This window comes from Centruroides sculpturatus, unplaced genomic scaffold (genome assembly GCF_000671375.1).
Source record: "Centruroides sculpturatus isolate CEXI.00-Female unplaced genomic scaffold, Cexi_2.0 scaffold1489, whole genome shotgun sequence".
Lineage (NCBI taxonomy): Eukaryota > Metazoa > Arthropoda > Arachnida > Scorpiones > Buthidae > Centruroides > Centruroides sculpturatus.
This window is the reverse complement of record NW_019385678.1, coordinates 129,480-153,554: the sequence shown is the minus strand read 5'-3', so window position 1 is coordinate 153,554 and position 24,075 is coordinate 129,480. Positions and strand designations below refer to the sequence as shown.

The 24,075-nt window shown below is 25.1% G+C and overlaps 1 protein-coding gene across 1 annotated transcript in view; it reads right to left on the bottom strand.

Annotated features, from left to right (window-relative positions):
- The window catches only part of LOC111641133 (protein FAM13B-like), a 53,178-nt gene extending 29,950 nt beyond the window's left edge, over window positions 1-23,228 (bottom strand). Inside the window, exons 1-4 of the mRNA XM_023387254.1 lie at window positions 22,856-23,228; window positions 22,025-22,354; window positions 9,735-9,837; window positions 5,923-6,121 (exon numbers count right to left, since the gene is read on the bottom strand). Of these exons, the coding sequence (XP_023243022.1) occupies window positions 5,923-6,121; window positions 9,735-9,800 (265 nt within the window). The 5' untranslated portion in view covers window positions 9,801-9,837; window positions 22,025-22,354; window positions 22,856-23,228. The remainder of the gene's footprint in view (window positions 1-5,922; window positions 6,122-9,734; window positions 9,838-22,024; window positions 22,355-22,855) is intronic.
- Window positions 23,229-24,075: the final 847 nt, after the last annotated feature.

Below are 24,075 nucleotides of genomic sequence, written 5' to 3'. Positions count from 1 at the left end.
AGGCCCTCTGGTGGCGCAAGAAGATGGATTTTATAAAATAAAAAGCAGTTTAAACTGTCAAATTTTTATTCATAAAAATGCAAATTATATTCTTTGACTAACATTAAAGAAAAATTTAAAAAAAAATAAAAATAAAAAAAGAATTAAAGAAACAGAAATGCTTTTAGCTTTACTGAACTCCTTAAATAATAGCGGCCGGATGGCCGAGCGGTCAAGGTGGCAGCCTACCTGGGGGACCTGGGCTCGAATCCGAACGGGTCGAAAAATCCCCAGGAATTTTTCGGGAGGTGGTCCGTTTGGATATGTCGGGCCCCGTCCCTCACCACCTGGCAGCCCCATCATGGGCCTGACCGAACCCATAATGGGCTTGCAAAAAGAGGCCCTCTTAGTGCCCACAGGCGGAAAGAGTTTAAAAAAAACTCCTTAATAATTGTATCGTAATTTAGCTTAGATGCTATATAAGCTTCAATAGATAAAAGTGCCAAAGCTGAAAGTCTTTCCAGGCCCATTGTATTTCTTAAATAATTTTTTATTAGTTTTAATTTTGAAAAGCTCCTTTCAGCGTAGGTTGGAAGTCACTGCTCTCACCCACTCGCAGGACTGAGTGTAAATCTTGACAGTTTTTTAATATTTGCTCTTTTGGAATATTTTTTAACTCGCTTAGATCATAGAGAAAAACCAAAATTTTCAAAATGTCGATTTAAAGACATAAATCTCGAATCCATATTGCTTATTATAGAACCAATCGTGGTGTTAAATAAGTCTATTAAGTTACCAGAATTCCTAGTGCCGTCGTCTGTCTTGAGAGATTCTCTGTGACCTCTTAATGCCAGATTATGAGAGGATAAGAAATTAATGATATCAATTAATCTCTCAAACAAATTGTGCTAATGTTTTTGAGATTCACGAATTAGCCTTTCGTTTTCTTGGTCTCTTATGTCAATATATTTATCGTTTTATGACGAGTAAAATTTTTCCGTTGCGTTCACAGCTTTTTTAAGTAATGCGTAAACCTTCGAGGCGCGAGGCCCCTCGGACCGCGAGGCCGTAGCCCACGTCGCCCACGCCTTACGCCGCCTCTGTTCACAAACATTTTTGAACCATAAATGATTGCCCAGGAGGACGTCATCAAGAAACACATATTTGAATTTCAAATCATGTTCTTATTTAATTGCATTCTATCAGAAATTTGCCTTCACCTGAAGAAGAACCATTCATGGTTCGAAAACATTTGTGAAAAACTGTTTTTTGTTTTTTCATCATTATTGGAGTTCACTTTGGTAACATGCTTTGAAATATGTAAAGAAATATATATCTTAAATTTTTTGGATATCATAATATTTTCTAATGTTAACTCTAAGAAACTGTACCATTCACAGCCAAATATCAAATGATAATCTGCCAAAAAAATCAAATTTTGAAAAAATGGACCAAATATTTAAACTTGGCATCTTCAAAAATCACTTAAATCATATTTTGTGCTCGCCAGTAACTTTGTATTATGTAATTTTCCTATTCAAATGTCACCATACCACTGATCTGACAGAAATTTGGAACTATTGCAGAAGGAAATTGAAGTAATTCAACCAAAAGTAGTTGTTGACTTCTTCCCAGAAGAGAGGATGCTCAACAACTACTATTTAATACTGATCTACTATTAATATTTAAAAAGTGATCCATGTTAGACAGGTTGTGATGGCCTGCATGTGATCAAAGTTGCTAACACCTTAATGTCTGAAAGACTTCATATAAAACTTATTTAAATAAAAAAAACCTTGAAAAATTCTGGAATAATTCCTTTTGTGATAATAGTCTTTAAATTTTGGCAAAATATTGTATAAACTACATGGGAAGTATGTTCTTGTAAATATTGCATTTATAAAAAAATTATTGGACTGCAATTTTAAAAAATTGTAGACCTATAAATTCTCACTGTCATCCATCCATCTCTGTCCTTTAATCTTGAGAACTAAGTTAAATAGAAGAAAGTGAAGACCAGACATGGAAATAGTAAGAGAAAGAAGACCAGATTAACTATATATGAACTTCTGATTTGTACTGCAAGTCATGTTATTTCAATTCAAAATTTTTCCCCAAATGGAATTAGATACATAACCAGCACAACTCTATTGCTAACAGGAAAAGTATGATGTACAGAAGCAAAACACTACTACACTCCATATAGACAAGTGCTATGTGCCACCTGTCACAGTAATGGTGCATCTATTTTGTGCTATATTATTGTTGCAGTAATTCAGTGAATATAATATATATTTTTTAAAATTACATCCGTTTTTGTAAGAATTATATTTAGTTAATTATTTTGTTACATTTTTTCCAATAGATCTAACATGTAAAGTCAGCAATCAAATGTAGACAAAAATGAATTGATATATAGAAATCAAATCAATAATTTGGAATGGGATGTATGACATGATCTAAATTAGAAGTATTTGAATGTAACTGCTGAGTTTTGTAGCAACTGGTCGAACAGCCTAGGCATGCATAGCAAACAAACAAGTACAGTATGCAAAAAAATTATTAATAATTCCATTAAAAAGGAATTAGAACAAATTAAAAGAAAATGCAACAATTTGTTTGTCTTGATCATACATGATTTAATTGCAAAGTTTGATATTTCCAAAAATTTGGTTTGAAAGCATTCAGAGAACTTGGGTTACATTTTGTGACAATTATAAATAAAATTTTCAGCATAAATGTAAAAGTTTTGATACTATAGAGAGCTGGACAAGAATGAATAAATTAATGATAATTTCAAATCATTGACATAAACTATAATAAAAATTTCCTTATATTTTAAATATCAATATATAAGAATAATTGGTGCAATAAGTTTTTATCACTATACACCCTAAATGTGTGATCACTCATTTCATTATTACAGATATTAATTACCAATTATTTTTATAGCTTTATATTCAGAAAGGTTTACATTTAAAGTTCAATTGTCAATATTGTTACTTTTATTCTTTTTTTTAAATGTTCTATCTTATTAAATTTATATATAAGAGTTGTTAGATTTTTTTTTATTACAAAACTTACTGTATTTCTGTGCAAGTAAAAGCATGCTCTTATATGTAAAATTCACTAGTTTTCAAAGTTCTGAAACCTATGTCCTGCTTTGCATGTAAGAGCATACTTTTATGTAAGTAGCTTTTTTTTGGCTTATAAGACTTATAGTAACACTGTATTGCTGTGTCAATGTAAATTAAATATAAATGTACTGACACAGCAACTATTCAATGACATCTCTGTGGTAATCATTATTAAAAATAAAAAAATGTTTCCAATACTATAAAAAACTTTTATAGTAGTTTTTTAACAGTAGTGAGTTTTTACAGTATTTTGTGGAATATAGTGTTGATTTTGTCCCACTATAAAAGCTTCTCTTATAATCTTATATATAATCATTTTTGCATATTGTGAGAAAGCACAGTATGCAAAAATGATTAATAATAGCTTTAAAGTTTGAAACCAAAATTAAACAGACTGCTTTGTTAGGAAGCAAAATATTTCTATAACTAGAAAATATTTTTGGCCATTATTTTGACTATCATCAACTTACAAACAACTGAACAATGTAAAATAAAAATTTAAAACAAGAAGCATTCAGTGAAAATTATCAATATTTTTATGATTTAAAAAAGCAACATTCCAGAGAAAAACTATAATGATTGTTTTTCAATACTAAATATCAAAATTATCACATTCAGTAATGTATATGTAATGACACACTTTTTATATCTCAAACTAATTATTGTATTTAAGCATATAACATGCAACTTTTGTCCAAAAAGCAGGTTCAAAATGATTGCCTTGTGTCTTATATGAGAAATATGATCTTCAATAGACTAAATAAACACCCCAAATGACTTTCAGTAAGTTACAGGTAACCTTTACATAGAGCAACTCTTGAATAAAAATGTTATTGTTTAGTTAAACATATTACAGTATTATTATTAATTTTGTTTGCTGTAGCTAGCAACTTTTGCATGTATTCAAGTTGAATATTTTAATGATTTAAATAAATTTTAATTGTAAATGACTTCTTTTCAACTATTTTTCTGTGATACATAAAAGTGTATATTCTAATTTTACTTTTTTAAAAAGCAGAATACAGTAAAAAAATTTCTGTACAGATTGCCAAATGCATGAAATTGCTAAAATACAATAAATATTTTTTCCTAACTATTCTGTGCTGAAACAGGAGTCCATCTTATATGCCACAAAATATAGAAATCTTTAAAAATTTTAAATATTTAGTAATATATGTAATAAAGCAGAGATTAAATATTAATTTTCTTAAGTGTAACAAATTAAATTGCATAATAGATGGATTCTTTTTAATAATCAAATCTCTGTTTAAATTTGTTCATTACCTATTTCAGAAATACTGTAATATCAAACTGGAAGTTATGAGTAAAAGAATCAGAGAAAGTTTTTCAATCAATATTTTGAGTATTTAATAAATAATAATCCTAATAAAATTATACAAAACATTAGAATTAGTGAATTAAATAAAATTTAAATATTTTAAAATGTCAAGAATCACACCTACATGCAAAATTCCCAACAAAAACCCCTAACTATTGTTTGTTTCTTTATAGACAATACTCAACCCTCATTTGAAAACTTTCTCATCTACACCATTAGAAGAAAATACTACTGTATTCATTATTTAAAAATGATATTGACTGGGATATCATCAGTCGCGAAAACGATTTATCTCACACATTCATTTCAGAATTTGCAGATAAGTTAAATTGGGAATATATGTGGAAAAATTACATATTAAGTATTAAAATATTAAAATTAAAAATCTCAGCCCAGCATTGAAACCATGTCACAATAAATAATTGCTCCTTTATTATGAATATAGAAATCGTACTGTACAGTATTTGCATATACAGTAATATCCCGAACTTACGCGATAGGTGGGACCGAGCGATAACCGCGTAAGTCGAATTCGCGTAAGTCGGGGTATAATTTCACAATTTGTGTAAAATCCAAGTTGGCTGTATATAAGCTAATAAATGTTCTTGTTAATCTTATCTCGTCTTTTGATTCGTTCACGGTTACAAGAAATTACCACATAGAGTCTCTCAAGTCTCCGTAGATATAACAAACACAGAAATAAATAACACAAAATAAATTGTAGCTATATGTCGATTCTGCATGACACGTCCGAACATGTAAGCTGAACAATAGTGTGGGGGGAATGAGTAATCAAGAGTTGCGTGGCGCTCAAACAAAAGACGAATCGACGAGATTTGAAAATCACGTAACTCTGGGTTCGTGTAAGTCGGGGTAGCGTAAGTCGGGGTATTACTGTATAAGTATTGTTTCTATGATATAAAAATATCTTATAATGTTATTATCGTGTTTAATTGTTTGATAGATTTGTCTAAGTAAGTTAAGTTTAAAACTTATGCATGTACAAAAATGGAAAAACCTGTCAGTAATAGTCATTAATATACTGTAATATTTAAAATGTTTATGTAACATTGTAATTAAATAAAAAATTTGAAAGCTAAATTAAATATCATTATTTATCATTTGTTAATAATATCTCTGTTTAAACAGCTGGACATAATATAGTAATGCATCTATTATTTCATTCTATTACTATATCAAACTGAAAACAAAATGATGTAAGCATCATTTCATTGTCAGTTTGATGTAGTAAATTATGGGTTTACTATGTCTTTCATTATTCATAAATATTTCATCACTTCCATTATAAAAAAATTAAATAAATAGAAAAGTATTTTTTTCAGTAAATAACAGAAACATAAATTGTTAATAAGTATTGTTTATATTTTCATTTTGATATAAAAAGAAATAAAGAATAATACAAAAATTTAGCATAGTTATTAATAAATTTCCTACATTACTTACCACTCTTTTCAATGTATTGACAAATTCGCATAATAATGTATGGCACTGGAGTATCTGAAGAATTTTTTTGAATTAAAATTTCCAGAGGAGTGCCAAATACCTTTGAATTTGTATGATTAACTGGTGATCTTTTCCTTGTTAATGGTGAACTAAGAAACTTTCTCATTCTCTCTATACGACTTTCTCCACTATCATTATTTGGCTAAAATAACATTTTAATATATTTTAATTATAAAGATCAATATACTATAAACAATAAAAACTAATTATTCTATAAATTAATAAATTTAATACTTTCTAAATATTAATCTTTTTTTGTTAGGATGTTAGTAACTATAATGATGACAAACTTATGATATTTATATTTAATTTTTTTAGTTAATTTGCAGATGAAATATATACTCGTATATATGACATTAAATTAAATTATGAGATAAGCAATTCCATTGACATTAGCCAGACTTCAAGATGACTATATTCAACAAACAAAAATTGAATCAGGCATGATAAAATGATATATTGTAGAACAAAATTTATTATAATATCATAGACAAATTAAGTAGATTTATGTAATTCATAATAAAATTAATAACTAAAGCAAAATTGACAGTTAAATATTTGCTATAATGTTTAAAAAAAAACTTATTTTTTCAATATCAAATTTAGACATTTTTAATATTAATTATATTCATCAATTAAATAAGATTTAGCTAATACTCCATAACTTTCAAAACTCATTAAATTATTTCAAAATCAAAATTAAATAATGGTTTATAGCCCTCTTCATAATTACTATATTACACTAAACCATTAAAATTCAAAAATACTGTACATTAAATTATTAATGCAACTTATGTTATTTCATTTTTCCATTAAACTGGAAAAGTGAATATCTAATATTTGACTCATTTGAACATTTTATATTTTAAAACATAATAAGAGACTATGAACAGTACTACTACTAAGAAATTAAATTTATGCATTATTTAATTAATAATGCATAAATTTGCATAAAAATGTGTAGTAAATTAACAAAATAAAATAAGCAAAATACTGCAAATGACATGAATATTATTAATAGAGTTTTAAAAAAATTTGCTTAGATTTATAATTTCATAAAAATTTCTATGAAATTCCATTAATTGTTTGATAATGTTAAAAATAGCTTTCAAAATTTAATTTTGGAAGTTGATAATGTTTAAGACATGATGGGTAATAAATGATGATAATAAATATACATACATAAACATCTTAAAGACCAATGATCTTATCAAAGCCAAATGATTATTGGAATAAATTGGGCTACATTCTTGCTACTAATAATTATTAAATACAAGTAATTTGGCACTAGAGATAGGTGTTAGACTCCATCTCATATTAAATTTAATAATTATAATTAAATTAATATTTATAAAATAATTTAGAAATTTCTGAAAGAAAATAATTGGCCCAGAGTGGAATTTGAAGCTGCAACTGCTGCTTACCATGCAGATGCCTTGACAGTTATGCTACCCGGACCTCTGTCTGCTCCCTTGATTCCTCTGGTGCCAAATTACTTGGTATTTAATCATTATTAGTAGTGAGAATGTAGCCCAATTTAATCTGGTAATTGTTTGGCTTTAATAAAAAGTACATTTTATATCAAAAAACTTGTTCAAAATATTGAAATATCTAAAACAAAAGTTATCTAAAGATTTTGTAAGTTCACACAATATTGTTATAATTAAATCATGATGCGACATTACTTTATATATTAATTTTGTTTGTTAACAGAATTATGTTTTAAAAAACAAACTTTGTTTATTATACAATACAAAACTATCACAAAAACATATTAAAAAAAAAAGCTGGTATAAAAAGATCAATATGTGAAATCTCAATCAATTCTTTTAATGTGCAGCTTATAATAATATAAAATTAACTATAGACATAATTACCATATTTCAAACAAATAAGAGCATGCTCTTATATGTGTGGAAATATCATATATTTTATTAGAGAAAATAGTTTAAATTTAATCAATTTAAACAGTATGAATAAAACATGCTACACATGTAAAAGATAATTTACGAATAATTAATAATATAGATAACATAATATACATTATTTGAAATAATTATATCTGATTTTTTTCTCAAACATTCACAACTTGTAACATGATATTGAAGATTAAAAATTTTAAACAAATTATGAATTAAATATGTTTCAATTTGAAACATATTAAACCTTATTTTAATTCTACTTAAGCTAATTTCACTTTTAGAAACCATTCTAAAATATGCAACTATTCACCAAGCAATTATTTATTAACTATTTATTGGGCTATATTAAGGCTAATTAATAATCAGATAGTAAATAATTTGGCAAGAATTAGGCAGCAAAACTACCATCTTATAATGATAAATTTAATAATTATAAATAAATTAAATTTTACTTTTAATTTAGAATATCTGGAAGAAAAAAATTGGCCCAGAGTAGAACTTGAACTACAATTCCTGCTTACTGTGAAGATGCAGATAAGTAACCAGTAAGGTTACATCTAAATTAATTAATTAATAGCTCTTGGAGCAAAGATTGGATGGAGCTCAGATAACATAGCAGTTATGCTATGTTATCTGAGCATAGCAAATAACATAACATAGCAGTTATGCTATGTTATTTACTATGCAGATAACATTATACTATGCAGATGCATTTCCAGTTATCAACTTAAAATTCTACCATGGCCAATTCTTTTCTTCCAAAATATTTTAATTTTAAATTATTAAATTTATTATGAGATGGCAACTTAACTACTTACCTCTAGCCAAATTGCTTAGTATCTGATTATTAAATAGCCTTACTATAACACAATAAACAATCTGACAGATCATTTGGTAATACTTTACTAGTGTAATAGGTTGATGTATAAATTATGTTATTATAAGTTAAATATGAGAAAAACAAAATTTTTATAAAATAAAACTAATATATATTATTTATCAAAATTTCTATTTTTGTTTTCTCCATTCTGTTTTCATTAAAAATATTTTACAGATTTGATAAAGAATACTTTTTAGTAAATTATAGATAATTTAAAATCAAATTTTAACTAAATTATCATAATTATACTAGTATATGATTACTATTTTTATATATACAGTCGACCTCCCTATGGAATTCATATAAAACGGAATTATCAACAGTTATAACACTGTTGATAATTCCGTTTTATATGCATTCCATGTTGTACAAGTCACTTTGTACAACATGGGGTTGACTGTATGTAAGAATTTGCTTTCAATTTTCTGCCAGAGTCATCAAACATTAAAAAAAATATTTTGTCCATAAAAAAATAACTATCTAATGATTCTAACAACTATTCATGCTAAATGCATTTAGTATCCTTGCACTCAACTATATATATATAAACAATTTCTTTTAAATGCATGACATTGATCCATTTCAGTCTGACTAAACAGCTGATAAGAAACTATAGCACTACTATGAATTTTTTTTTCAGCTTCAAGTTTAATAGATAATTTAAATTATGTACTGTACATGGATAATTTAATTTTCATAATCAAAATCATTATTTTAATAAATTGTTCTCAGAGAAATTTTTTATGAATTGAATAATTTTGTTGTTAATAATAATAATAATAATAATAATTATAAGTTACACATAATATCCAAATCAATCATATATATTTATTTAATTTCAAAAATCATATTTAATCAATACAAAAAGGTTTTTTATATATCACTAATCCTACAAAGGATTATATGAAAAGAATTAAGTAAATATTTTAATCTAAATTTAATATATTCTTTACCTGATTAGACGTCATCATATCAACAGTTTCTGTACTAGCACAAACAGAAGGTTTCCGCATCGTCATACACAGCAGATTTGTTATTAAGTGTTTGCTAGATACACTGTGATCATAAAGCAAAATATACCATTGTTTGAATTAAAAATTAATATAGCAAAAATATTATGTTATTAAATTAGTTATTTTATTAAATTTAATCACTTTAAACTGAAGATAAATTCAAATTTAAAAATTGATGAATATAAACTTATAACAGCATTTTATTTATCCAGAGTTTATAATAAATTAACTAATGTGTAGATAAATGAAATTCTGTTCTCTAAATCGATTATTATCTAAATTTTGAAGTTTTCAATAAAGAAATTATATTATTAAAACTGATAGCCTGTAATAAATTTGATTTTGAAAAATATAACAAAAATGTGACAATACTATTATCATTTAATAAGGTAACAAACATGATGAAAAAGTAATAAATTACTATTATCAATATTAAAAAATAATTCTAACAGATTTTAAAAATAATGCAGTGATAATTAGTAACTAATACTTTCTGTCAATTAAAAAGAAACAATCTTTTATTATTATTTTAATTTCACTAGAAGCAAAAATTAATATAATTTATTTTTTTATAAATAAAATCTCAAAATTTGTCTAAAAATTACATTCAATCAGACAGTTTATTTTAAAAACAAGCTACAAATTATCAGTTCTTCTTAATTTTTCTTCTTCTTTTTTTATCTTTTATCAATTTCATTCAAAATATTTACATTATTTGTTAATAAACCTAAAAGCTTGTTTAAGTATAAATATAATTTAAATCTTTCTGGAAGTTATCTAAGTGCAGAATGACAGGAAGAGATGATCGTTTGTCAAAGGAAGTGAGTGAATGAATGAGTAAGAAGGAAAAGAAAAAAAAGGAAAGAAAGAAAAAAAAAGCAGAGCAGACTGGGTGGTCAATTGTTAGTTCACAAGAACATCTCTTAAAGTAATTTTAATCTAAATGTGATTAAAATTTATGTTGATAGCAATTTTCCAATAAATTATCATTACAATGTTAGTTAATAAGATAATTTCTTTAGATAATCATTATAAATATTACATTTTAAATAAATAAAAGCTATGTGTAAAAAACAAACATATATATTATGAAAAATAAATTAAAACATTAGCAATTACTATACATAAACAATTTGTGCAAAATAATCTCATAATGATAAAATTTCTACTTTAAATTTTACCTACTATAAAAATTCCTTATATACTGTTATGTCCTTGATTAATTATAACAAACAAGTTTCTTGTAGTAACAATTATATGTAATTATCTTCATATATAATTATACATATCAAGAAATTTTCTTTATTTTTGTATTTGATATGTAGAATAATTTAAAATAAACTCTCTATCATTATAAATACAGTATATTATTCATAATACAAGATTACAAAACAGCATCAAAAGAAAATCCTCCTTGAAATTCTAATAGTCATAATCATTAACTTACTGTAATACTAGTACAAAAGTTAAAATTTATCAATAAGCTTATAACATTTATATAGTTTACATTATAGATAAATATATTTCTTCTTTTAAAAACTTAGTGTCTAATTTTCTAAAATCATAACCAAGAAATTTAATATTAATGAACTGTATAACATCCAGAGAAATACTTTAATCTATGTGTTTTATTGTTATCTTAAACAAATTTGTTTTCGTTCTACCCTTAAGCAGCTTATATTCTTTATCTTATGTTTTCAAAAGTAATTTATGATTACTGAACACTTCAACTATGTCTTTTAAAACTGCATTATTTTAATTATATATATGTATCTTCATTATTCTATACTAAATTATCTTTAAAATTTTCCGCATTCATATAAATGCTTATAATAAGATTTTTCATATTTTTATCATCAGAATTTCTTAAAATTAATTGGAATAATATAATGATTTTATATTATAATCCAAAACAATGTGATATATGTAATTTTAGTACTATATATCACTTATAAAAATAGCCTTAAATTAAAGATGTTAACATAAGAGATTAAGATTAGTATTTATGTTCTTATTATACTGTATATAATAAATTAAAAGAAAAAAAATATATATATACATATATAAATTACTTGAAATTTAAATATAATCTATATATTAAAATTTGTTTCCTTCATCTTTATATGTAAAAATCCATTTACAGTAATTTCAAACAATTTTAATATTTAAATATTAGACAGATGTCATAAACTGTATTCTCTTATAAAGAACAGATGTTTAATTTACAACTAAAAGCATGTTTTGATTTATGAGAATTCACTTCAATTTTTTCTACTCAAGAAAACATGTTTTATCACAGTAATAAAATAAGACAGATATGTAAATAAAATTGTTACTTTTTTAGAACAACAAAGAAAAAAGGAGTACATATGTTATTTAGGATTCAGAAGTTGGTCAATAAAGAAAAAATGAAAAATATCATAAAATTTAAGACCAGCATTATGAAAGAAATGATATATATAGTGATAAATAGTGTTTATTACTAGATACTTTTTCCACTTGAAATAGTATTGATAGCCAAGCCACCTAAGAAATAAATCTTTGGAAGAGGAAAATTTTGTACCATTACAATCAATGCATGGAATTTATAGCAATTAATTACTTTTATCCAATCTAATAGAGCTAAACAAATAAATAATGATTTACTATTCAAAATGCTAAAATATTTATATTTTATTTAAATAAAGTAATAATTTGTGTTCTCTCATCGGAAGTTTCATAAATTTAATCATAATCTAATAAAAATAAAATGTTGTATTTAACTATTTAATTTTCATATTTAATTTAATTCATTTATCAAATACTATATTTCTTAGTTTTAAAAATACTACAGTTCTTCAGTGTCAGTTACACCATTGATTCTAAGACAAGTCATAATTTTGAAATTCCTTCCATAATCAATTTTATTAAGCTTTATTAAAAAAACAAGAACTTAGCAAAACAACACTAATGTCATTAAATAGGTAATATCTGGCAGCTTTATTTCCTTCATATACAATAAGTTTTCTTTTAATTCCAATTTTTAAACGTGTATTCTAAATATAAAAACAGCATTTCAATTAAATGCTCATTATCAGCAAAACTAATTTAAACTGGTATTATTTATCTGTAGCAAAAATATATACAGTATAGCCAAAAACATCTATTAGTAAATAATGCAGCATATTGTCTGTTTATGAAGAGTATTGTTTCAGACTATAAATATAAAATGCCATCAATTGTACAAAGCAGCTCTATTTCAAAAAACTGAAAATTGATTAAATAAAAATGTATATTAGTATCAATGAAATATAGTAATAGAAATTCTGCATTATTTTCAATTTTTCAATGACAGTACAGTAATTTTAAAAAACAATTTTTAAATAATAAAAAATTAACTTTATATATGATAGTAACTACTACAATTTTTTTCATTTATTTTTATGTAAATTTTAAAAATTGTTTACTTTATAGTGTAATTTAAATTCAAGAAAATAAAATATTACTTTACAAATATTACAATATAATGAAAATGTCTAAGCAGAACAAGTTTTATTTACAGTTCTGTCTCATTTTATTATTTTTCTTCCTGTGATAAAGTATATTTATTCCAAAAAAGAAATTATCTCTAGCAATAACAGCCTAACATTCATTCTTTCCTCTAATGTTCTGATATCATATCAATCCAGTAAATAGATAAGAAGTTTATGGAAACCTATATCAAAAGCATTGAAGATCTACTTATAATCATAATTCATTTGCAAAAATTTTCAAAAAGAATCCACAAAATAATTTTAAAAAAAACCATTTTAATGTAAAAGCAAAAATGCTTTTTTATATAAAAAAAGTGCTTTGATAAACTAAAAATAAAATTTGCATTAAAAATTTAACCGATTTAATTTATTAATTTTATGCGAAAACAGCAGTAATGTTTCATTTTATAGAAAAACATTTTATTTTTATTAGATTATGATTAAATTTATGAAACTTCCAATGAGAGAACACAAATTATTACTTTATTTAAATAAAATATAAATATTTTAGCATTTTGAATAGTAAATCATTATTTATTTGTTTAGCTCTGTTAGCAAACTTCAACCATTTGATATACTTAATAGATGACAAAAATGATTTTTATTAATCATTTCTACATAAAACTGCATTAAACAAGTAAAATGTTTATCAACTACATTATTAAATAAACTGTATTAAAGCATTTGATAGATTTAAATTTTTTAAACATTTAAACGTAATTTACTCTCAAACAGAAATTGAGAGTTTTAATCTACTTTTCGTAGATGTCAAGACTGAAATAAGTTTATTTTTTCAGCTTTGTTATTACATGTTAGGCAGAAAACAATAAAATAGTTACATATTGAGTTTTTCTTTGAAATTAATACATGTGTTTTTCTAAATAAGGTATGAAAACTGTATATTTTCATTTAACTGAGTGAAATTAATGTAGAAGAAAGTAAATAAACTAATAAATAAATACTTTTTGTTAATTTTCATATAAAAGTAAATAATATTTATCACTAAATTGCAACATAATACAATAAAAATTATGATGAAGTGCAGTAAAAATTTTGAAAATATTCTAATAAACTTATTACTTTTTAATTTTTAAAAAAATATTTTATATTACTATTTTATGCAAACTAATAAATTATGATTACAAAGTTAACATTAAAATATTAAATTTATAGAATGGTATATAAAAAATTTCAAAGTAACAAAACAGCTGCTTCACTAAATAACCTAAATTACAAAAAGGCTACATTAAACAGTGTAATCTTATAAAATTTGTGGAGTTTCATCATCATATATCAGCTATACCTCAAAGCACTATGAGGCAGAAGGAACATAAAAGGGACATTAACACTAATAAATGTAATACTGTCCTAGTTTTTTTGGATCTATTCCCAAAAAATCTTATAAGATGGGATGAATCCAGGATTGTTAATAAGTGCCTGATACTTTTAAGGCTAAAGTGATGATGCCTACAGCCCTCTAGTCATCCCCAGTCAGTAAGAGTGAGTGACCAGTATGGTTATATCTAAATTAATAGTTCCAAAAGCAAATATTGGACAAAGGTCTGGGTAGTGTAATCAGCAAAACATCTGCAGAGTATGCAGAAGTTGCGGATTCAAGTCTACTCCAGGCCAATTATTTTCTTCCAGTAGTTCTGAATTTAATTTAATTTATTATAATTATTAAATTTATCACAAGATGGTAGTCTGACCACCTACCTCTTGTCAAATTGCTTTGAATCTAATTTTTAAAATTAGCCTTTATTACAGTCCAATAACATAATGGTTTGATTGGTTTGGCTTTAATTTTTAACATTTCCATTTAAATATAAGAAAATAAAAATTAATGCAAATTTATAAAACATCTATATGCAAATTTATATGTAGGCCCCTTTATGAATAGAAAATTTATAAAAATTTTCTATTCATAATAGCCTACATATAAATTATAAATTTTTTGATGTTTCTTATTAAAGTTAAAATTTATAAATGATTACAAATAACTTATAAAATTTAAGTTGAAAGATATTGTTAATATAAAATTTAAATCACTAAATCCATATTAATTTAATTTAAGATTCTAAATATTTAAACTGTTAGAATTATAATGAAAACTACAATTCATAATATAATTAAACTTAATTAGGATTCTTATAATTATATTATTGTACGCAAGAGTTATAAATTATTGTTAATATAGTAATAATAATAGTAATGTTTAATTGCATTTCCTTTAAAATGATTTTTCTCTCTTAATAATTTATCATCTTGCAATTTCATTTAATTAAGATAGTAAACATTATAAAGAAAACAGTAATTTTTATTTCTGAAGAGAGATCAAAATATTGAAAATTCTTCACAATATTAAATGTATGTACAAATATCAAAAATTAATAAATATGTTTTTCAAATTATTATTTTTTTTAAGTAAATTTATCATTGTTAATGAGTTTTAGAAAAAGTTTCTGTAAGAATTATTTAATGTATAAAAATTGGGTCAATGAATTCTTTTCATTATAAACTTAACCACACCCTGACAACATATATATTCGTTTACCTAATTTCATATAATTTCTGTTATTTTTTATCAGTGTTATACAATAAAACTGAATAAAACAGAAATCTACCTAAATGGAAAAAATTCTTTAGAATGAAGTGATTTTCTATATTAAATTCTACTATAAGCTGTAATTGAGAACTTTCAAGAATCAAATAAGTTTCTAAGAATTGAGTCAAGCAACAAAATGTAATTTGTGAAAACAACAGCAATAAGATAATACAGTGCTGCCAATTTGCCTTGTATGAAATAATTAGTAATGATTAACTAATTACTAACTAATACTGAGTATTCCAGAACAAGTTGACAAACATTGTTGGTAATTATACAAGATTAAATTTAGTGATTAGTTAATAGTTAGAGTATTAAAATTATGTGAGAAGCCAAATCACAAAATAAGTTGGTCTCAGTTTATTGTAATGCAATTAAAATTTTCAATAGTAGAGTAAGACAGTAGTTTTTGATACTTGAATAAACTTGTTCACTGTTATACGAGCTTTTAAGGATCATATCGGAGAAGTATTCAAATATAAGGACAGAAAACAAAAAAATACTGTTCAAATAGGAAAAAAAAATTCAGTACCATGTAATTATAGTTTACCACAGGTTTTATTGTATAAATAAAAAACACAATTAATTTTTATGACCATCATTTGATAATTATTTTTTTATATACAACAATTTAAAAATTAAACTATTTATATAAATTTTTATATATTTTTTCTTTTTATCAGTAAGAAGATTTCCCATATAAGTCTATTTTTATTATTGTTTTGTTCTCCTAATTAACTTATCCTCTAGAGATGTTATTCCTGTCTTAGATAAAACTGAATATAGTTTAAAATATTTGATGTAATACTATTTTTTATGCAGTATATTTTTTCTTTTACAGTGGTTTATATATTGTCGCAAGTCATAAAGGTTGTGGTTTCTTAAAATACAACATTGGCAGGTTAATAACAACAAAACTAAATGAATACATTGCAGAAACCAAGAAAGAGCAAATTGAACAATAAAAAAAAAAAACAAAAATGGAGTTTGTTCTCTAGAAAGTTTAGGAATAAAATCATTCCTTGAGCATTCCTCTATCTAAAAAGTTTGTGAAGTTATTGCCATGACTTCACTTGATTAGTTGGTGGTCATGATGGCAGAAGTCCTTTTCAATACATATATAATTTTATCAGTACAGAGCAATTTATAAATACATATACAGTGTATATAAAAAACATAAAAGGCATTAAGAAATATCTTATTTTCCTGCAAGTGCTTTGAAAGCAGATATGAATATTGTCTTCAGGCAGAAAAGGAATCAAACAATTTTTTCAAACAGATTTTAAATTAGAAACAGGAATGGCATTAACTGTTTAGAGTATTAACAACTTTTAGAACAAAAAGTTTTAAAAATTTTAAATTTGAAAATTGCATAACATCTACACGCATGCGCTTTAATATGTGGAGAAGATGGAGAAATGCAGTTAATTATAATGATTTAATAGAGCTTATACAAGCTGATCCAAATTCCAGGCAACTCAAGGGAAAGTATTATCATACAGTAATGGCTACCAGTAGTTAAGAAGACAAAAATAGAAAAAGGAAAAGAAATCCTACCATGTGGGCAAAAATGAAAGAAAAATATACTGGTAGGCCTATTAGTTTTTGTGAAGTGTATATGTTAACAAATGTTGACATAATCTACTTTCATAATAATCTGTACAAAGATTCATATAAACAATGGCAAAATGCCACAATTCTTTTTGTTAATTCAATTCAACCACTAAAAAGAGCTAGAAAAGTCAACAGTGATAACAGAGTTGAACATATTGCAACTAATTCATACATACATTTGAACACATTTGTATCATTTTACTGTAGAAAATTTTTTAAAATCCCTTGATAGTCTGACGTTTTTTAATCCGACATGCTCAGTAGTCCAACGCACTTCCCGTCAAGGTACTCGTCCCCGTTATGTGTCTGCTTGCACAGAAGCATGTCGCGACGTGAATCTCCCCATCCAATTCTTACACGATGACACATTTCGTGTGTTTTCTGTGAGCAGTTCTGTTCAAATAGTTAGAGTAGGGAATATTGTAAGCTACTGCTAGCAAAACAATGCAAAATATATAATTATTTTTGGTAATTCGAACACTTTTAGTAATCCAACACCCCTTTGGTTCCATACCTGTCAAACTATTAAGGGAGAGCTGTAATGGTTTAGAAAAATTCCAGTAATACATTTATCCTGATTATTTTCAGTTTCCAAATTTGCATTACTCCAACTTAAGGATCTGTTCTGATGCATTTCGCAGATTGGTATGAACTCATTATCATATTTCATATTAAAGAATCTCAATTGTTACACAGTATAAAAAACAATTACAGGAAATCCTCATTAGTTTGAAGTTCAAGGAAAAAAATGATCGTGACTTCAAATTATTTGAGATCTACATATTTCTGTACAATATGCCAAATGTCAGATAATTGGTGTAATTTTTTAAGCAAATGGAATATGGCTACATATACCAAATGCTGTTTTCATTACTTAATAATTGTTAGTAATAATAATACAAATAAACTGCAGGTAAACAGCATGTGTCCAGTGAGAACCTCACAGGTTACCAAATAAATTTTATAAAAAGTAGACTGGAATTCCTTGAAATGTAGCCCAAAATATAGTAAATCACCCAAATCTAATAGACTAGAGCCCTACAAGTATCTCAATCTGCTACTTGAGCCCAATCTTGCCCAGCTGTATTTGAGAGATAAGAGAAAAAAGGGTATTTCATAGGTAAGGTGACACCCAAAAATATGTTACTGTAAAAGCAAAGCCATGTTGATTAGATTAGAGTTGTCTATTGTTCTCTTATAGTATAGAGGCACTTTGGTCTAAATGAACAAGTTAACATACCCATATCACAATTTGGACAGAATTTTCACTTTGAATTTCGAAGTAACCATATTTAAAACAAACCAAATTCCTTAATTTATAAATCTCTATATCCCTGGCCAAGACAAATAGTACAGTTATGAAGTAATGGGATTTCAACCTATCTGGGTTTGAATTAATGAGGATTTGTATGAAGTAAGTTTAAAATATAATTTATTATTAAAGCAAATTAAAATAAGTAATTTTTAAAAATTCTGAGATCTCAGATGGACAGACCATAAAAGTAAAGTGTAAAAGCTGGATTTAGGACCAAATAGACATATTTCCATACTTCATCTTTTAGCTTTGCATGTTTTATATGATGAGGATTTTTAAAATTCATGTGGATACTTTAGGGCCCTTAGGGACTTTATGCCAAAAACTGATATTGTAAATAATGATATTAGCTAAATTTTGCCTTTGTTAGTCTTTCTGTAAAGTTTGTATTTCTTGTATTACATCCATATGGAAATATGCTCTTCATATATTTAGACAAATATAGATTATAGTCAATAACATGTGTACTATAAATATAATGATGCTATTATATACTTATTACAAAAGTTTCAAATAAAATTGAAAAAAATATATTCATTTATGTACTCACAATCTATAATATGAACAATTTATTAATTAATATAAACACTATAATAGTATGGTTGAGATTATGTGATGATCTCAATTTATTCTTTACCACTTACTATTGAGACCTTAGTAAATAATTACTACCTTTGGAATGGCCAAAATGCATATTGTAAAAAATAATGTTATTCAATAAAACATTTTTCCAAAGGCAATAACTGTTCACTAAGGTCTCAATAGTAAGCGGTCAAGAATAAATTGAGATCATCACGTAATCTCAACCACACTATTATAGTGTTTATATTAATTAAAACATAAAAAACCATCCCTTATTGTTTCACAATAATAATTGTTATTGGTAACTATCACTTAGTAAACTATTTACGTAATTTAACACTGAATTGAAATTTTGTTTTAATCTAAAATGCAAAGAATATAAAAAATAAATTTCTTAAATAAAAATCAAAAAATAAATTTAAACAAAACTACCTATTCTATATGTAAATATATTAATATTATAACATTCATATGCTAAAATCTGCTATAACTATGATTTGTAATAACAACTTATTTTGTATTATGTCAAGTATATAAAAGAATATCATCCATTACTATAGGCTTCAGTTCATTGTAAGATAGTAACTGTAATAAAATGCTTTCATTGTTTTTTCTTTTTTAAATGAGGTGTAATAATAGATATAAGAAGAGGTGTAATAAAATGTAATAAATAAAATTTCACCATTGTTAAAGATGCATTCAGCTAAGTAACCACAGTGGCTAGATCACCCTCATTACAAGAAATATAAAATTCACTAAAAATTTTAGATTTCAAACTGAAGCAGAAAATAAAAATAGACATTTAAATAATCTCTTAAATAACATTAAATGAATTCTTGATAATTTTAACTAATTTACATTTACAATCATTATTCATATAAACTTTTTAATTGTATATTAAAACATAGTTTGACATACAAGTTTAAAATTTAAATGTGTGAAAGGAAAATATATATTTAAAATAAACTAATATGACAATTTCATTTTTATTCAAATTGAATGTAGCTTCTAACTTACTTCTTAAGTAATACAATAATCAATAATTTTAATAAATGTTTCTGCCAGAAAATTCATGTATTATTGAAATCCAAAAATAGTATTAAAATATTGATTAAATAATGCAACTTGTGTAGTAAAATGTTTTCTTTTATATGCAAAAAAAAAAAACAAAAAGAGCTTAAGTAATTTTAAATGAAAAATAATAATATCTTATTACTACTTTTATATAAAGTAGTTACAATATTATCTATATAATATGATAATGATGTATAGAAATATGTTAAAAAGTAAATTATTATTAAGTTAGAATGTAAATCAAAAAATATATATACACTACAGTTTTATAAATAATTTAATATATAATTTTGTCACAAAATAACAACAAAAACAATCTATTCAAAATTAAATTATTAAAATAAGTAAAATTAAAAGTAAACATTCTTCATTTTTATTTAATCCTTTATAATTATTATTATTTATAAACTAGGGGGTGTTTTTCCACTGCACACTTCACTCATCCCACAGGATTCGCCCACTTGTGCAAAAATTTTTTGATGATTCATCGATTCCCAGTGCTGTCATTTCTATTTTTTTCTTTTTGCCACGGAAAAATGTTTATGATGATTTTAAGCTAAGTATTTCATACATATAGAACAGATATTATAAACAGAATAAATAAATATGCCAGTAACAAAATTAATTGAGATTAACTAAGTTCATATAAACAAATAAAATAAATTTGATTTTTAAACAATATATATATCCTATATTATTCTTATTTTTATGTAAATATACTGTTTTATATAAAATACATTAATAAGAAAATGAATTATTATTGCAGATATTTAGATTTATCAACAAATTTTATAAAAATAGAAAAACAATTAAATTTTGATATTCTATATTAAATTTACTTGTTTTAATTTATTTATTTACTTTGATATATTTACTATTTATTGAATAATTACTTTGAAGCATAATTTTTTATATGTAGATACCAAAAATAAAAATGTATAGTTAAATAATGCATACAGTACGTTTGATAAAGTTTTAATTGAAATAGTAGTTGAATTTTATACATATCAATTAAATATTGTTTTTGCATATAATATAATATCAAAAATGACAAGAATGAACAATATATTATTTCATATATTTGTGAATTAGCAAGTTATTACTTTAAGTTATATATTTCTAATTTAAATTTAGTTATGTTCAATAGCATTGAATCTTAATTAATAATAGAATATTTACTTATTCAAATGTGAATAGGCAAATCTAACAAGTCAAATTAAGAAATTTCATGAGCACTGATTTAGAAGATACAGGAAAAGTCAATTTCCTGTAATCTGCATGCTTCAATGAGTTTAAAATTATTAAAAATTGTTTTGAGTAAAACTTTTGAATAATTTAATGTTTTACAATCATACAAAAATATTATTTCTTGATATACTGTAGAAAAATAAAAAATATATATATATCTAATATTAGAAAATACATCACAACAATCTAAAATAACTACGGGTAAACAACTTCAAAAGATATTTTCAATAATAGATAGTTATATTTTATTTGATAGATTATGCAAAAAATTTTTACTCACCCTAAATGTCTTTCTAGCTGTTATGATAATGGAGTAATAATACTGTTAAACAGAACTATTACAGCCAAGAAATGCCACAAAGAAAAATATCAGCAAGATATACAAACAGTAAAATGTATCAATATTAACATTGTTTTCTTTTCTTTCTAATCAAATAAAAATGTTCATATCCATCACAAATTCCATCAGATTTCAAACTGTACATTTTTCATGACGGTAACTTCAATGCTCTACAGGACACTAAACGGAATGATAACATTTGCTATCGATGCCAACTGGCCGGGAATGTTGAAATAAATACAGTTTTGACTTCTTCACTTTTCTATTTGGCTGAAAATAAACCAGAAAGAAAACATACTTTAAAATTTATTGCAGATTAGTTTTCGGTAAATGATAAAGCAGCAAAACAGAATAGTAATCCATTGCGAGGTTTTATGCGGTTCGAACACTCAATAAACATTTTAAGAACTCCGAAAGCGTAATTAACTTAGTTTGCGCATACCAGAAACATAGATTTTAAGAATGAAACTCCACAATATCTTTCATTAAAAATAGTATAAAACTTATCAATAATGTTTACACAGTTCATACAAAATCAGCAAGTACAAAGGGCATATAGAAATATTTTTTTTTTAAATAAATAAATATGAAGCATTACCAACACATCATCCAACTGGCAAGGGTGTTTCACCTTTATATTATAATTTATTTACATATGTAACATTAAAGGAAAAAGTTAAGTTTGCCAATGACCAATTGCAAACACGGCCATTCAATAAATCGATAACCATCAATTGAATGATTAAGAAAAAAAACTTATAGCCTACTTACCGATACAAATGGCCGAATCGTCATCGATCCAGATCAGTAAGACATTATTCAATTAACTAATGCAGCGTGGAGAATGTCAACAACCCAAAATAGACTACTAGGCGTCTAGGATGTCCTAACTGTTGTCAACATTCCGAGTAGGGAGGCGATCGCCATGTGTTTGTGTCCGTGCGCATGCGTGGTTAATGAATTCGTCGGCATTCGAGTAATGAAATTTTGACGTACTCCCCCTACTTTTTTTTTATGTTTTTACAAGAACTAACGGTTGTAGACAAGAATTTATCGCTAACGAGTTTTGTATGATATCGCGTTTTATATAAACATTCATAAGCGTAAAATGGTTAGATAATCTAGCATTTTCATTTAAAGATCGTTTTTCCAACGCCATAAACTACTTTATAGGCTTTTATCATGTTAGTTATGAACGAATGCTACCCTATGGCGTGATTCATATTATCGTTTTTTATCGCCCAAGGTTAATGTTTTCGGCGTCGACGAATAAAAGAATTCATTCGCGTTTAACAAAATAAAAAATAAAAAAAATTAAACGATCCTAGTTAAATTTACTCTCTTTTTTTTCATTTTAAACAATCTACAAGGTAATAACTTATCTCCTGCAATAAAGTAATTGTTTTATTTATTTTATGATTTTGCATTATCTAAATTGAAAAGAAAAGTTCTAGATTTCTAAGTAGTTAGCATTAGTATGGGTTCTAAAACTTGGAATATCTTACATGTTAATAATGATAGGAAATACAGTAAGATGAAACCAGAAAATAATCCCAATAAACGGATTTAAGATCATTGTGATGTTATTAAGAAGCCTACTTTAAATTTTGGTGTATGAAACAAGATAAGATTAAATGAATTTTAGCTTACTGCATTTGTCTTTGTAAAAAAAAAAGTCTAACACTATGCGTGAATAATGAGTAGGCGTGTAACAAGCAATGAACTATAGAATATGCGAATTCAGCGACGAGTAATATTCAGCGTTTTTTCGACAATATTAAATATAAAACTTGATAGAAATGAAACTAGAAAATATCGATTGGTATTATTGAATAAAAAGCGACAGTTATTGAGATATAAAAATCAGGAAAACAAGCAAGATCTTCGAAAAAGAAATGAAACCCAAAGGGATGTACAGTACTTATCTACAGGGAATAGAAAAGTATATCTTCGAGTAAATAAACCATCAGAAAAAATATTTTTATACAATT